Raw genomic sequence first — 16,566 nt, forward strand, 5'->3', positions numbered from 1 at the left:
CTTCTTTCGTGACCCTTTGGAACAAGGGCCCGTTTCCTCCTCTTCATCGTCCGTGTTTACTAACGTACGTCCGGACCTGGTTTTCACACTTATTTTTCTAGGAACGTATACGTTAAAGTAATAACCGGCTATGGTTTTAACCGACTTTGATGGAAAATTTTCCAATGCAAGTTTTATAAAACTATTACCTTTGTATTTCGGTTTTGAAATATTATTCAAAACGCGTGCAAACATCTGCTGCTCTGACTGTTTCCATACGTTCGCAACGACTTCTCCCATCTCGTCAAACTTCCAAATCCGGAAAGCGGGTCCCAGATCTTTTTCGAGAAAAGCGGTTTTCTCGCTGATGTGGCGCTTGACACATGGGACGGATCCAGCGATGTGGCAATCGCAATGGTCAGGTCTCCCTCGCCCAATCGCACCCCTTTCGGTCTCTCGGGTGGCTGTGTCATTGTTTGACCAGATTACAGTCCCTAACCATTTTGAAGAGTTGAGAGTTTTGTGAGGGTATTTCCTTTGAGGTGGGCCCTTCCAATCTGCCACGTCAGCTTGAAACCGCGGTCCTACAGGGACTGCATATTTCTGTTCATAACTAAAGTGGTCTATCTTCTCAACCTGTTTTGGCTTCTTCATGATTGTGTTAATAATTTCACCTATTTATCAGTTTTAGAAATTGAATAGATGAAATAAATGCATAAACAAAATAATATAGAGCTTGAATATAAAAACAGAAGGGTGCATACTGCATAGACAGTAGATATAAATATTTACAGCAAGAGAATTATGATTAGAGGATGGCAGTAATAATTTGCAAAATAAGACAAGCTAATTCTAAATAAATATTGAGCCTCTCTATATTAATCTTCATTTTTGGCAATCTGAATGAACAAAAATACTTGTGGATTCTTCCTCTATCCATCTTCGGTTTTTGGTCATCTCAAAGAAACGGGAAGAACGTATTCATACGAACGCGCAAATTATCAACCAACAATGTTGGCGAATTTACATCCAATCGTGAAAGAGATGAGAGATAACCTCACGATACACTAACTAGTTAGGTAATCTGATGATGACACATACCAACTAAAAGGTAATAATGCCAACATTGTTGGTAATAATGCCCATGGTCAAGAATTGTGCCAACTTGAAAGTGAGACGTCATGCGACACATGGCATGACACGAAGTATTGAAAAACGGAAGTAGGCATAAAGGTTTTATTAAAGATGCAGGCAAAGGAATTATAGATATGCAAAGCATATTTAAACTAAGAATTTATTATGTCAGCATATATTTGAATGAGAAATATTAAGAGTGTGTGTAGCTTACAAGTACAGATTCAAGTGCGGTATTGGATGACTCTGCACATGCAGACCACGAACTCCCGCAAAAAGAGGGACAACGGCCCAAAAGTGCGAAGTCGTGTGACGCAGAGCGAAAACAAGGATAACACAGAGATAATATATTAATAAACTTTTAGATAAAACAAAATAGCTCAACCAATAATAAGGTATCCGTTTAAATTTTTCAAGTTTGTCAAATTTTCGAAACTTTGTGATTGACGATTAAAAATTGAAACTAAAACCATAAATTGACGTGTAAATTACGCTGCTCAATGATTTATGTGTTTTAAGGTACAAAGGGAAGGTATTAAAGATTAATGAGAAATCGGGCTCAAAGAACTTCGGTTACAGCTGGTCCAAACCACCTACGGGGGCTACTACGGTTGTTTGCCACATGATATGGCTTGTCGAGACCTTTCTGTCCACTGTTAAGAGGCCCTGTAACTCCAAGCACAACCCGAGTTATGCCCTTTGAAGTGTGGGCCTTTTCTGCGCAGTTTTGTGTAACGGATCCAAATAAGAGTCTGTCAACTCTTGGATCAGCTCCTCATCAACTATCAATTTACGGTGAGTCTATAAAGGAGGTTGATATTATTTTCTCAAACTGTTTTATTATCGCCAATTTAATTGATTTTTTTGTGAAAAAATTAACTTGCAGCATACCAAATTACAATTCTCACACACACATTGACAGTAAAAAAACAGGGAATTTGTGTCATAAAATTCAACAAAGGGATTTACTGCAGAAAATTCCAACAATAATCTAAAAAATAGATAACATCAAAGTAACATATAAAATTGAACCATAATAAATTAGAAGCCACTATTTAACCAAAGTTGCAATATATTTGTGACCGTTAAAAGATAATGAAAAATATCACAAAAGTAGCCATTTTTCTTAGTGTGTTATGGCATCTCTATCTACTTTTAGTCACCTAAACCATAAATAGTTTCATTACATGTGAAAATAATAAAACATACACGAAACTACTCAATGATAAACATCTTAAAACCACAAGGGCGCGAAAACCGCAATTTACTGGGAAAAAAAAGCATATTGTGTGAGAGAGAGAGCATGTACATTCAAAGAAAGGTCAATTGTTATTGTTGTAGTAAACATATAAAAACATAACCACCTTGATTATCACCTAAAAGTACAAAAACATCACCTTCACATATTTCTCTACTTTCATTTTCAGTTTCCGTAATAATAATAATAATAATAATAATAATGCAATTAGCGCCGATTATTTCGCCGATGATACATTAAAGATAACAAAACTATTATTATTATTATTATTATTATTCTTATTCTTATAAGAAGATCTAATGAGTAAATCACCTTAATAATAACAACCAAATTTGCTGCAAATTCTCCAAATCAGCGCTCAACTTTCCTCCGATGCAATGCAAATTAATTCTATAATCTGCGATTAAAATTTAGGTATTTGATCTTCATTTTAACTTCTTTTTTTTCTTTCAAAAATACTTTATTAGATTATTATGGAGGAAAAAGAATTAACATTTTTTGATTGATATGAAAATTTGGGGATGAAGAAGAGACAACTATTAGGGTTAAAATTGGAACAAATAATAATATTATTTGATGTCACTCAGCTATTCAACTTTTTTGTAATTTTGGTTTTCGTCCGTGTGGTATGTTGAAATTTTAACTTTTGTTCTTATGTATAAGAAATTACGGCTATAGTCCTTACTGTTTGTTTATTGTGTACACTTTTTGTCCTTGAAATGGGTGTGTGTTAGTTTTTTTGATGCCTTAAAATATGGTTTCAGCCTTTGTTGGGAAACGGAGTAGATGACGACACTTATGAGTAACTGACGGATTCAGAGGGTTCTTTAAAGGAAGAGTGACATCGATTTCTGGTTATGGTTGCTTCCGTTTCATTCCGATCTCTCAATCACACGCAATGATCGATTTAAGTGTGTACGTCTTTTGAATGTCAGTTTACGAGAAGATTGTGAATCGTCAGGACTAGTGAAGGTGTTTTTTATGGTTGATGGGTTGCTTAGAATTGTTATTTTGATAATTGTGGTCGTTAAGATTACGAGTATCAGGGTAATTTTATATGTATCTAGCTATAAAATTTGACGGGCATCCATCCAAAGACGAAAGCTATGCATGTGGAATGAACAATAGGGACTAAAGCTATAATTTCTAATGTCTAAAGACAAAACATGATTATTCAACATATAATAGAGACGATTATGTAATTTACACAACTTTATATTAATTATATGATTGGTGTAGAATGTATGCTTTTTTACTTTTGGTAATTCTTTTTCCACAAATTATGTATTTTATCATCATTGTTTATTAATAGATTAAATTACAATTTTTTTTTCCCTTTATAGTTTACCAAATTATAGATTGGATCATTTAAATTGACTTTCGCTAATTGTATTTTGTGTTGAAAAGCTCTAATGAATTTTGTTCTTTTTACTAACGGAAGTTAAGTTTTACAGTTAAGTTAGCTCATATGCACTACATATGAGGGTATTTTAGTCTTTTTAGTTTAGACGCAATACTCTTTTCTAATAGAAAATTATATTACATGTAATTTAAATCACACTCGAAGAAAGGTGTGGACCTTATAATTGTGGCTTCTCATAGATGGAAGAAACAACACCAGATCTTCTTTTTTGCTTATGTTAACATAACAATGAACAAAAACTTCTTGTACACTAATATGATCTGACTTGATTTGCAAACAATAAACAAATTAATCATTTCTTTGTAAATTATCATGGAAATCCTGAAGACACGTAGAAAGACTATCACCCATTGTATCTACCCAGCTAATTGTAAGTAGAAACTAGTTGCGACAAACATTTAAGAAAGATTATGTAGCAATGCAAAGTATTAGCGAACACAACTTGCAAATAATAAGAACGTGTGGCGTTGTTTGTGTAACTTAATGGAAATCTAGAGTTACCATATTAAAAACTTATGGGGTTGATTTTGTTACTTAATGAAATGTAACATCACGGAAAATATCGAGCCAAAAATGACAAAAAACAAAGTCAAGGGACCAAATCTGTCAACTTCCGAACTCCAAGGTCTAAATTGTAAATTCTGTTTTCTTGATCCATCGCGACCCCATCGCGTACCGCGACGTGATGTCTGACATGTTGTGACACGTGTGCCACGTGGCACACGGTGGCATCGTCTGCCGCCACATGTCACCACGTGGCAACACGTTCGCCACGTGGCGCGGCGCCTGCCACGTGTAAACACGTGGCAAGCCTACACAGTGACTCGGCAAGCCTACGTCGCGGTACGCGACGGGCTTGCCAAGGAACCCATCGCGTACCGCGATGGGGACCAAAATCAGGTCTATAAATAGCAGCCATTTGATTTCATTTCCATCACACCAAATCTCACACATTACTCTCTCTCTAACTTCTCTCTAGACCTTGAAAAGCGTGCCCTCGATCCACTTCGTTTTGCGTGCCCGAATCCTCGTTTTCCGTGCCATATCTTGATATTCATACTACTTCCCGACGACATTCCGAACAAGAAGGAGGTGCTGTCTCAACGTCCCGACGATCATCTCGAAGTACGTACCGTGAAAAATTGGCGTCTCGATAAGCTTGTCAAAGTGAAGTGTTGATCAAGTGTGTGTTGATAAAGACAAAGGTGTCGAAGTGTTGCCCGAGTGTGTAGGGCTTATTAAGCCGACAAAGGTAAGCATAATGCCCGAATAAATAATAATAAAATATTATAAATGCTTAATACCATAAGTCGAAATTATACTCGGTATCTCAAATATATAACAAAGAAGAGAAAAGGAGAAGAGATATAAATATACTTATATATATATGTGTGTGTGTGTACGTTTGTCTGGATCCTTACATATGTGGAATGCGGTGGGCACATCGCACCACGCTTGATCACGACCTCCAGCCACGATGGGCCGGACCTAAGTTACGTCCGAGTGAGACTGATCATGTGTATATTTATTGTACCTAAGTTATGTCGAAACGCTGCGGTGTTTTGTTGAGGTGACCTAGTGTAGAGACTCGAGTTTATAATGATTGTTTAACTTAATTACTCCTAAGCCAAGATGGGCCGAGGCTTACGTGGTCTCGAGGGGTGATTAAGTAAAGAAAATATTTTTAGCGTCAGCATATTCACCAGCATTCGTTGCTGACGTATTTTATAACATTTTGCAGGTAATCAAGATTAGAGCTTGAGAAGACGAAGAAGCTCAAGAATCCGATGGCTCGGATATTTTGTTAAAACTTAAATATAATGAAATGGTGATTTTGTAAAAATTTATAAACAAGTAAAACTAAACGAGAAATTTGTCTCGTCTTTTGTAATGTAAATATTTATAATTTCGATCCTTATGTTTTTTAAGACTTCCGCTAATAACCCGCTACTCTGATTTATATACAAATATGGTACCAACTATTGGTCACACTCCTAGGCCTGAGATGGGGGTGTGACAGGTTGGTATCAGAGCAATCGATCTTAGCAAATTGGGTATCATAAAACAATACCCAAGCTTCGATCCAAGCATAGGAAATATTTACTTGTTTATTTGAATAGGGATAATGTGACATCTGCCCTGATCCGACCCGACCCAGGTACCCGTTTCTCTGACCCGATCTCTTTCTTTTATAATTTAATATTTATTTATACTTATATTTTACTTTTAATAATAATATATAATTTCCTTCCCGCCTCTTTCTCTCTCTTTCTTTCCGCCGTCCCCTCCCTCTTCCTTCTCTCATTCCGCCTTCTTTTCCCTCTTGTCGCCGTCCCGCCCTTAAGCCTTGTCTCCCTCCTCTTTGCTTGTCCTTTGGTTCTTCCCGCCTAAGGATGTCTGCAGCTCCACGCGCCAGACTCCTTACATGGAAGCCTGCGTGAAGACATCTTGTTCCTGCGATGCGTGAAGAGAACTCTTCTCGCAGCGCGCTAAGAATGTATGTTCTTCCCGCAATGCGCTAAGAATGTATGTTCTTCCCGCGATGCGTTTAGAATTCTTGTTCTTCACGCAGCGCGCTAAGGAATTGTGATTCTTCCCGCAGCACGCTAAGGATTGTTGTGCCAGCCTTCGCGCTCGCGCACTCAGCCTTCTCGCGCTTAACCCTTGTATCTTCTGTTTTATCCAGCCTGTATGCTTTTGTGTTGCCTTTTCTTCTGAGCTGTTGACCTAACCTATCTAATGTCTGAATAGTTACTTTCGGCGCAGCATGCGTACCAACCCCATTGGTTGGTAGAAAAAGTGACTGACATTATCTTTTGAGATCTGCTTTTGCCATGCTTGACCAGTACCTTTATCTGATCCGCCCATGCTTTTTACTGTTCCCTGTCAGCTTTATCTTGCCCCCTGCAGCTGCCATATCTTTTGATATCTTTACTTTTCAGAACTTTTTTACCGTTGATATCTTTTCTTTTACTTTTTGAGATCTTTTCCCCTTTTTCTAGGGTTTGTGTCTCCTAGGGTTTTCCTATAAATAATAATAATATTTTCATAACACATCACACACAAACACTTAATCTCTCCTGTTCTCTTGCTCCTTGCTCTCTCTGCCGTCTTCCTCTCCTGCCTCCGTCTTCCTCCCTGTTCTTCCCTGCTTTTCCGGTAATATATATATATTATATATAAATAATTTACTTATTAATTATGCTAACTTATTATCAAGACTTAAAACAGATCGTTAAAACAATAATCTTAATTATAGGTTAACTTTGCTTGTTTAAGAGTTGATTCTTGCATATCTTTTACCGCATCGTTTATCAAGTGAGTTATCTCGTATCTAATCCCTTTTTATTTTAAATGCTTTGGGATGTTCATGTGTTCATACAAAACTTGAGTCTTAAACTGTTTATGAACTTTAGTCGCGCAGTATCCCATGTGTTGAGGACGTAGACTTGGCTGTTTATTTGTATGTGTGGATCATTAACCGTATGGACGGTCTATTCCGCAGTTTTCATGGTACCATTAGATGAACACGGGAGAACATTCGTTTATGATTTTCTCTTTTGTTTACACATGCACAGTTAGTCTTGTTTGTGAGCTCAATTGTGAGCACTGGCAGTCTTGTCTCTTAGAGTTGGTCCCGATCAGATTACACCCTTGTTGAAAACCAGACATACACATGTTGCGCGCAGATTTATTGTTATCTATGTATTGTATTAAACTTGATTTCTCACCAACACGCAAGTGTTTGACGTTTATTTTAACACATGTTCAGGTTTGCAGTAGCTGTTTTGGAGCTTGTGGACACGTAGGACGTTTTTACTTTTGGACCTAGAATTAAAATGTATCAAGACAAGTTAATGTTGTTTGAATGTTATAATTTATAATATATTGATTTATGTTTGATTTATGTTCTTTATTTTCCCCGCTGCGCGTGTGCGATAAAATGTGTATTAATAAATATTGACACCAATAGTGTCGCGAGTAATGAAGCAATATGTGGCGCCCCGATGTATAATCCGCCTTTGGTCGGGGTGTTACAGATTGGTATCAGAGCTCGTTGACTTTAGGATAGGTGGTTAGACGTAACGGCCTAGAATACCTAAGAGTCCCTTCTCGCGCATGAGAGAAATCTCATGTTTGCGCGCTTATTGTTAATTACTCGTTATTTATGAATATGCTCGCACTTGCGCAGTATATGATTTTATGTTCTATTTCGCGATATTTCGATTTTGGTTGAAATTCGATTTTTATTGATTTTACTTACATATTCGTTTGTGGGATTTGAAAATCCGAAAAGTCATGGTGATACATGAATAGTTGATTTTCAATTTCCATTTACGATTATGTTCTGAGGTTGGAGACTTGAAAAGTCATGGTGATACATGAATTGTCAACCTCCAATACTCATTTTCTTGTATGTTTTATATTGAAGATTGAAAAGTCATGGTGATACATGAATCGTCAATCTCCAGTACTCGTTTACTAGTCATTTTAAATCGGGAATTCGGAAAGTCATGGTGATACATGAATTGCCGATTCTTGATTCGAATTTGTTACCTTTATTAAAGTCTGCATTTAGGATCATTTATTTTACTTTAACTTTTGATAGTATCTAACTCTGCGAAACCAAGCTTTATAAGATTAAAACTTTGCGCTAAAACCAAGATATTAACTAAAATTAAAACTTTTATAGAATGCCTCCGCTATCTCGCCGATTTCAGAGAAGAGAAGCCTCGCGCATGCGTAGACAGCAACGTTCCCAGGAAATGGCCGCCGCAATAGCCCAAGCTTTGAGCCAAAACAATACCAACACCTCGAGTTATAACATTAAGTCCTTTAACGCGGGTAACCCTCCAAAGTTCACAGGTCTTGAAGGAGCCACCGTGATGCTCCAGTGGCTCGAGAAGATAGAAAACACTTTCCTTCACACCCAATGCCCCTCAGACAGACGAACCCTATATGCTTCCAGTGTCCTGGAATCCAGAGCGCTTACATGGTGGAATGGAGTAGCCCATGCGCGTGGCGCAGAGGCTGCTTCTAGCATGACATGGGAGGAATTCAAGGAAATTCTTACGCGAGAATTCTGCCCTCCCAACGAAGTTAAGCGCCTGGAGGAAGAATTTTGGAACTTGAAGCAGTACAGCGGTGAAGCGCGCGAGTACGCGACGCGCTTCCATGAACTAAGCCTGCTGGTCCCTCACCTTGTTACCCCTTCCCGCCGAGCCATAGAGAAATTCCTTGGGGGTCTCCCCATGGAAATTCAAGATTCTGTATGGGCCAGAAACCCAGTTACCCTCTCTGACGCCATCGAGTTGGCCGCTGTGCTCAGCGACAACCATGTCAGAGCAGGAACCCTGTTCCTGCGGGGATCTGAGAAGACCAAACCCACCAAAACTGCCCCTGAACCCGCAGAAACCAAACCTGAACCCTCAAACCATAACCAGAAACGTAGGCGCAGACAAGCTTACGCGCTTACCAACCCGCCCATAGTCCAGCAACCCGCTTACCAGCCTCTAGCATACGCCCCTCAACCTCTGTCAGCCTACCCAACACCTCCTATAGGCCACAACTATGCCATAACCAATCCCGCACTCCCTGCCCCGCCCCCTAAGAAACCTTACACAGGAAACCATCCCTTTTGCCCAACCTGTAGATTTCACCACCCAACCCAGACCCCGTGTCGACTTTGTACCCGATGTGGCCGCACTGGTCACCTTGTAGAAAACTGTAGAGTCCCTCTCGCCAATCCAATTGCGCCAACACCACCAGTCTACCCGCAGAACCCACAACCAACCTACCAAAACCCACGACCCAGGTCGTGCTATAACTGCGGTGATCCCAGTCATTTCCGGAACGCGTGCCCGAGACTACAAGTTCAGATTACACAAGCGAATCCGGTAAACCAGATTTCAAACCAAGTGACGCGTGGACGAGCTTTTAACATAACCGCGCACCAAGCGCAAGCGAATAATGATGTAGTTAATGGTACATTTTTGCTTAACGGATTTTATGCTTCTATACTTTTTGATACTGGCGCCGATCGAAGTTTTATCTCTCGCGTCTTCGAGCAGAAGCTTGCGCGACCGCGCAGCGATTTAAAAGAAGATTTTTCAGTTGAATTGGCTAACGGTGAAACTGTTTTAATTAACTCGGTGATTAAAGATTGTACGCTTAACCTTAACGAAAACGATTTTCTGATCGACCTCATCCCTATGCCTCTTGGAAGCTTTGATGTTATTATTGGTATGGACTGGCTCTCGCATAATCGCGCCGAAGTTATTTGCGCCAAGAAATTGATTCGCCTACCTCGAGAAAATGGTGATCTTTACATTTACGGCGAAAAACCCTCCCGCGGTCTTAAACTTATGTCTTGCGCCGAAGCCCAAAGACTCTTGCGGAAGAAGTGTGTTGCATTTCTAGCCCATGTGGTTAAACCCGCTGAAGAAAAGAAGCTTCGCGATATCCCTGTTGTGCGTGATTTCCCTGAAGTTTTTCCTGATGATCTTCCTGGTATCCCTCCCGCTCGTGAAGTCGAGTTCCGTATTGATCTTGTCCCTGGTGCTTCCCCCGTGGCTAAATCTCCTTATCGTCTTGCACCCGCTGAGATGCAAGAATTGGCAAGCCAACTTCAAGAGTTGACTGCTAAAGGATTCATTCGCCCTAGCTCTTCGCCCTGGGGTGCTCCGGTGTTGTTCGTTAAAAAGAAAGATGGATCGTTTCGCATGTGTATAGATTACCGCGAGTTGAACAAACTCACCATTAAGAACCGGTATCCCTTACCGCGTATTGACGACCTCTTCGATCAACTCCAAGGTGCCTCTTGTTTCTCGAAGATTGATCTCCGCTCTGGCTATCACCAGTTGCGCATCCGCGATGAAGATGTTCCGAAGACTGCTTTTCGAACTCGTTATGGCCATTTTGAATTCTTGGTCATGTCCTTCGGTCTAACCAACGCACCCGCCGTTTTCATGGATCTAATGAATCGGGTGTGTAGGCCTTTCTTGGATAAATTCGTGATCGTGTTTATCGATGATGTTCTGGTGTATTCTAAGACCAAGGCCGAGCATGAGCAACATCTTCGGTTGGTGTTGCAGAAGCTTCGAACCGAGCAGCTCTATGCTAAGCTTTCCAAGTGTGAATTTTGGTCTGATGAAGTACAGTTTCTTGGTCATGTTGTAAACAAGATGGGTATTCATGTCGACCCATCCAAGATTGAAGCAATCAAGAACTGGATTACGCCATCCTCTCCTTCTGAGATCCGTTCCTTTCTAGGCTTAGCTGGTTATTACCGGCGCTTTATTTCGAACTTCTCGAAGATCGCTTTGCCTTTAACAGCTCTGACGCACAAAGGTAAACCGTATATTTGGGGCTCGAAGCAAGAAGAAGCCTTTCTGACGCTCAAGCGTTTGTTGTGTGAAGCTCCTGTTCTTGCGCTACCTGAGGGTAATGATGATTTTGTCGTATATTGCGATGCATCCAACCAAGGTCTCGGTTGTGTTCTTATGCAACGAGGCAAGGTTATCGCTTACGCATCAAGGCAACTTAAGGTTCATGAAAAGAATTATACAACTCACGATCTCGAACTTGGTGCAGTTGTTTTTGCCTTGAAGATCTGGAGACACTACCTTTATGGTACTAAGTGTATCCTCTACACTGACCATAAAAGCCTTCAGCATATCTTTGATCAAAAGGAACTTAACATGAGGCAACGCCGATGGAACGAACTCATCAGCGATTACGATTGTGAGATCCGGTATCATCCTGGTAAGGCTAATGTGGTAGCCGACGCGCTCAGCCGAAAACCCTGCCAACTTAACTGTATCTTGCCGCGCACCCAGCTTCACTTCGCGCCGATTCAAAGCAACCTTGAATCGCGTATTCGTGACGCGCAGCGCGCATCCATCAGTAATGGTAACCTTCGCGCCGAGTTAGCGTGTGGCGCGGAAGCACTCTTTGTCCCTAATCTGAGTGGAATTCTCTGCTATCTTAATCGCATCTGGATTCCCTGTGATGAGAATCTTCGCGCTGATATCCTGAGTGAAGCGCACAAATCTCGGTATTCTATTCATCCTGGCGCTGATAAGATGTACAAGGATTTGCGCATAACTTATTGGTGGCCCGGTATGAAAAAGGATATTGCTGTGTTCGTAGCTAAGTGCCTGACTTGTTCTAAAGTTAAAGCTGAACACCAACGCCCATCTGGTTTGCTCGAACAACCAGAAATTCCTACGTGGAAATGGGAAGGTATAGCGATGGACTTTATTACCAAGTTACCTTTGACAGCAAGCAAACATGATAGCATTTGGGTAATAGTGGATCGATTGACTAAATCTGCTCACTTTCTGCCCATTCGTGAAAACTACCGTGTTGAGCATCTCGCGCAGCTTTATGTCAAGGAAATTGTCTGCCGCCATGGTACTCCTTTGAGCATCATATCCGATCGCGATGGCCGTTTTATATCCCGCTTTTGGAAATCTCTCCAATCTGCGCTAGGAACTCGCTTGGACATGAGTACGGCATATCATCCTCAGACTGACGGACAGTCTGAGCGAACTATTCAAACTCTTGAGGATATGCTCCGATCTTGTGTTCTTGATTTTGGAGGTAATTGGGATTCACACCTGCCTTTGATCGAGTTCTCTTATAATAACAGCCATCATTCCAGTATTGGTATGGCCCCATTTGAAGCACTTTACGGTCGTAAATGCCGCTCCCCAATTTGTTGGAGCGAAGTGGGTGAAACTCAAATCACAGGACCCGAACTTGTTCAAGAGACAACCGATAAAATCGCCAAGATCCGTGATCATCTGCTGACTGCCAGAAGCCGACAGAAGAGTTACGCAGATCGTAGGCGAAAGCCTCTCGAATTTCAAGTTGGTGATCTTGTTCTCCTCAAAGTGTCGCCTTGGAAAGGTGTTGTCCGCTTTGGGAAGAAGGGTAAGCTTGCTCCTCGTTATGTTGGTCCATTCAAGATTCTCGCGCGTGTGGGAAAAGTTGCCTACAGACTAGACCTGCCGCCCGCGCTCAGTAATGTGCATCCAACGTTCCATGTATCCAATCTCAAGAAGTGTTTAGCTGACGAGAACCTTCACATTCCACTTGATGAAGTTCAAGTTGATGAAACTATGCATTTCGTTGAGAAGCCTGTTGAGATTATGGATCGCGAGGTAAAGCAAACCAAGCGCAGTCGTATCCCTATCGTGAAAGTTCGCTGGGAGTCCAAGCGCGGAGCCGAGTTTACATGGGAAAGGGAAGATCAAATGAAGATCAAGTACCCGCACCTGTTCTCTGCGCAACCTACTTCGAGATAAATTTCGGGACGAAATTTCTTAAAGTAGGGGAGACTGTGACATCTGCCCTGATCCGACCCGACCCAGGTACCCGTTTCTCTGACCCGATCTCTTTCTTTTATAATTTAATATTTATTTATACTTATATTTTACTTTTAATAATAATATATAATTTCCTTCCCGCCTCTTTCTCTCTCTTTCTTTCCGCCGTCCCCTCCCTCTTCCTTCTCTCATTCCGCCTTCTTTTCCCTCTTGTCGCCGTCCCGCCCTTAAGCCTTGTCTCCCTCCTCTTTGCTTGTCCTTTGGTTCTTCCCGCCTAAGGATGTCTGCAGCTCCACGCGCCAGACTCCTTACATGGAAGCCTGCGTGAAGACATCTTGTTCCTGCGATGCGTGAAGAGAACTCTTCTCGCAGCGCGCTAAGAATGTATGTTCTTCCCGCAATGCGCTAAGAATGTATGTTCTTCCCGCGATGCGTTTAGAATTCTTGTTCTTCACGCAGCGCGCTAAGGAATTGTGATTCTTCCCGCAGCACGCTAAGGATTGTTGTGCCAGCCTTCGCGCTCGCGCACTCAGCCTTCTCGCGCTTAACCCTTGTATCTTCTGTTTTATCCAGCCTGTATGCTTTTGTGTTGCCTTTTCTTCTGAGCTGTTGACCTAACCTATCTAATGTCTGAATAGTTACTTTCGGCGCAGCATGCGTACCAACCCCATTGGTTGGTAGAAAAAGTGACTGACATTATCTTTTGAGATCTGCTTTTGCCATGCTTGACCAGTACCTTTATCTGATCCGCCCATGCTTTTTACTGTTCCCTGTCAGCTTTATCTTGCCCCCTGCAGCTGCCATATCTTTTGATATCTTTACTTTTCAGAACTTTTTTACCGTTGATATCTTTTCTTTTACTTTTTGAGATCTTTTCCCCTTTTTCTAGGGTTTGTGTCTCCTAGGGTTTTCCTATAAATAATAATAATATTTTCATAACACATCACACACAAACACTTAATCTCTCCTGTTCTCTTGCTCCTTGCTCTCTCTGCCGTCTTCCTCTCCTGCCTCCGTCTTCCTCCCTGTTCTTCCCTGCTTTTCCGGTAATATATATATATTATATATAAATAATTTACTTATTAATTATGCTAACTTATTATCAAGACTTAAAACAGATCGTTAAAACAATAATCTTAATTATAGGTTAACTTTGCTTGTTTAAGAGTTGATTCTTGCATATCTTTTACCGCATCGTTTATCAAGTGAGTTATCTCGTATCTAATCCCTTTTTATTTTAAATGCTTTGGGATGTTCATGTGTTCATACAAAACTTGAGTCTTAAACTGTTTATGAACTTTAGTCGCGCAGTATCCCATGTGTTGAGGACGTAGACTTGGCTGTTTATTTGTATGTGTGGATCATTAACCGTATGGACGGTCTATTCCGCAGTTTTCATGGTACCATTAGATGAACACGGGAGAACATTCGTTTATGATTTTCTCTTTTGTTTACACATGCACAGTTAGTCTTGTTTGTGAGCTCAATTGTGAGCACTGGCAGTCTTGTCTCTTAGAGTTGGTCCCGATCAGATTACACCCTTGTTGAAAACCAGACATACACATGTTGCGCGCAGATTTATTGTTATCTATGTATTGTATTAAACTTGATTTCTCACCAACACGCAAGTGTTTGACGTTTATTTTAACACATGTTCAGGTTTGCAGTAGCTGTTTTGGAGCTTGTGGACACGTAGGACGTTTTTACTTTTGGACCTAGAATTAAAATGTATCAAGACAAGTTAATGTTGTTTGAATGTTATAATTTATAATATATTGATTTATGTTTGATTTATGTTCTTTATTTTCCCCGCTGCGCGTGTGCGATAAAATGTGTATTAATAAATATTGACACCAATAGTGTCGCGAGTAATGAAGCAATATGTGGCGCCCCGATGTATAATCCGCCTTTGGTCGGGGTGTTACAGATAAGATTGGTTGGTAACCCTTTCTTTCCCTTTCCTCAATCTAAACCACTAAACCCAAGATGGCTTTCAAGAAATTAATGAAGTATTATGATAATGAAGCAAGAAGCGCAAGAAAATACTACAAGTTTCCAAGAGGCATCATGAGTAAGGATTATTTCGAATCATTCTTCAATTCCAACGAGGCATGACCAACATCCCAATATTGAACCAAGTCCCATCTACCATCTGGATAACACTCCACATCAAATGTACCAAGCACCGAGACACTCAAGTTATCGCACGACAAGTCTACCTATGTACCAACCATCGAGGTCCCGACATATTATCCTTCCGAGATTCCGACTTATCAACCAACCAAGATTCCGCCCTATTTTCCATTTGGAGGTTCAACACATTTACCAAATCCTCACCCTTCATATACTTTCCTTTCCAACTTACCAATCAAGGAGGAACCAAAATCATTTCATCCGACTGGATGCAATGCCACTCCGATCAAAGAAAATGGCATACGCGCACTTCAACTATGGATTCTGCTGATTCCCGCGTCAACAAGGAAGGAGCATCTCACAGCCCAAGATGAGAGTAACGATGCCATACGAGAAAATTCACATGCCGGCAATGACCGAAGAGGAACAGAAGAGGAAACAGACCCCGAGGAGGAATATCCTGACAATCCAAATGAAGTAACCACATCAATCGAAGAACAACACTCAACCCCAAGCTATGGTTCGGTCGATCCGTATATGCAATTCTCCATGAACTTAAGGGTAAGGCGCCATCAAGTTCCCCACCATATCAAGGCGAGATTCCATCAATTGAGGAACAGGCTAACGTAATCCGAGAGCATAATGAAGCTGTCGAAACCTTCTTCAACTACCAATTCGATGTGACTGCATCTCCGTACCCCGATCCCAAGAACAATTACGACATTGTGATGATGGGTTACCGCGACCCACCTCCAAGGTACGTGTATCCTAATGACATCCCTCTGTCATAAGAAGAACATCTGGATCGAGCCCTACATGAGACGGATGAGCTAAGAAAGAAGATTGCTATTGATGGGAAGAAAAAGAAGAAGATAGGAGAGACGCTTCTTCGCAAATGCAACAAGCTAACGAAGGTGGTGAAGAAATTCATGAAGGATTGAGAGGATGATGATGATGATGATGGCATGTTTTCAAGAGATGAAGTTTACATGTTAAGATAGTCTGTGTGATATGTGTAACATATAATGTAATAAGGATAGGAGTTATATATCGCTTAAACGATATATAAGTATGTTGTAAAATAATATACATATCATTTTATGATATGTATATGTATATGAAATAAATAAAATTGTGTATTAAGAAAAGAAATATGTTAAATTACAGATAAAAAGCAAAAGATTGACAAAGAATAAAAGATAAAATGTCTCGACAAAGTGATAACGGAGAGGCTTCCCGAAAAGAACGCGAAAAAAACGAGAAGAAAAAGGGAAAGGTCTCGAGAAAGAACAAGAGAAACCAATCCC

General features: G+C 40.7%; 1 protein-coding gene across 1 annotated transcript; it reads right to left on the bottom strand.

Annotated features, from left to right (window-relative positions):
• Positions 1–188: 188 nt before the first annotated feature.
• Positions 189–633, bottom strand: LOC143608181 (AT-rich interactive domain-containing protein 1-like; the record flags this gene model as incomplete). The annotated part of the gene is made up of 1 exon (XM_077083334.1): positions 189–633. A coding segment is annotated over exon 1 (445 nt), but the record flags the coding sequence as incomplete, so codon positions are not given.
• Between the last annotated feature and the right edge of the window lie 15,933 nt (positions 634–16,566).

This window comes from Bidens hawaiensis, unplaced genomic scaffold, assembly GCF_021521415.1.
Source record: "Bidens hawaiensis isolate Kalapana, Puna unplaced genomic scaffold, B.hawaiensis_p1.1 tig00103261_1, whole genome shotgun sequence".
In the NCBI taxonomy this organism is placed as follows: Eukaryota; Viridiplantae; Streptophyta; class Magnoliopsida; order Asterales; family Asteraceae; genus Bidens; species Bidens hawaiensis.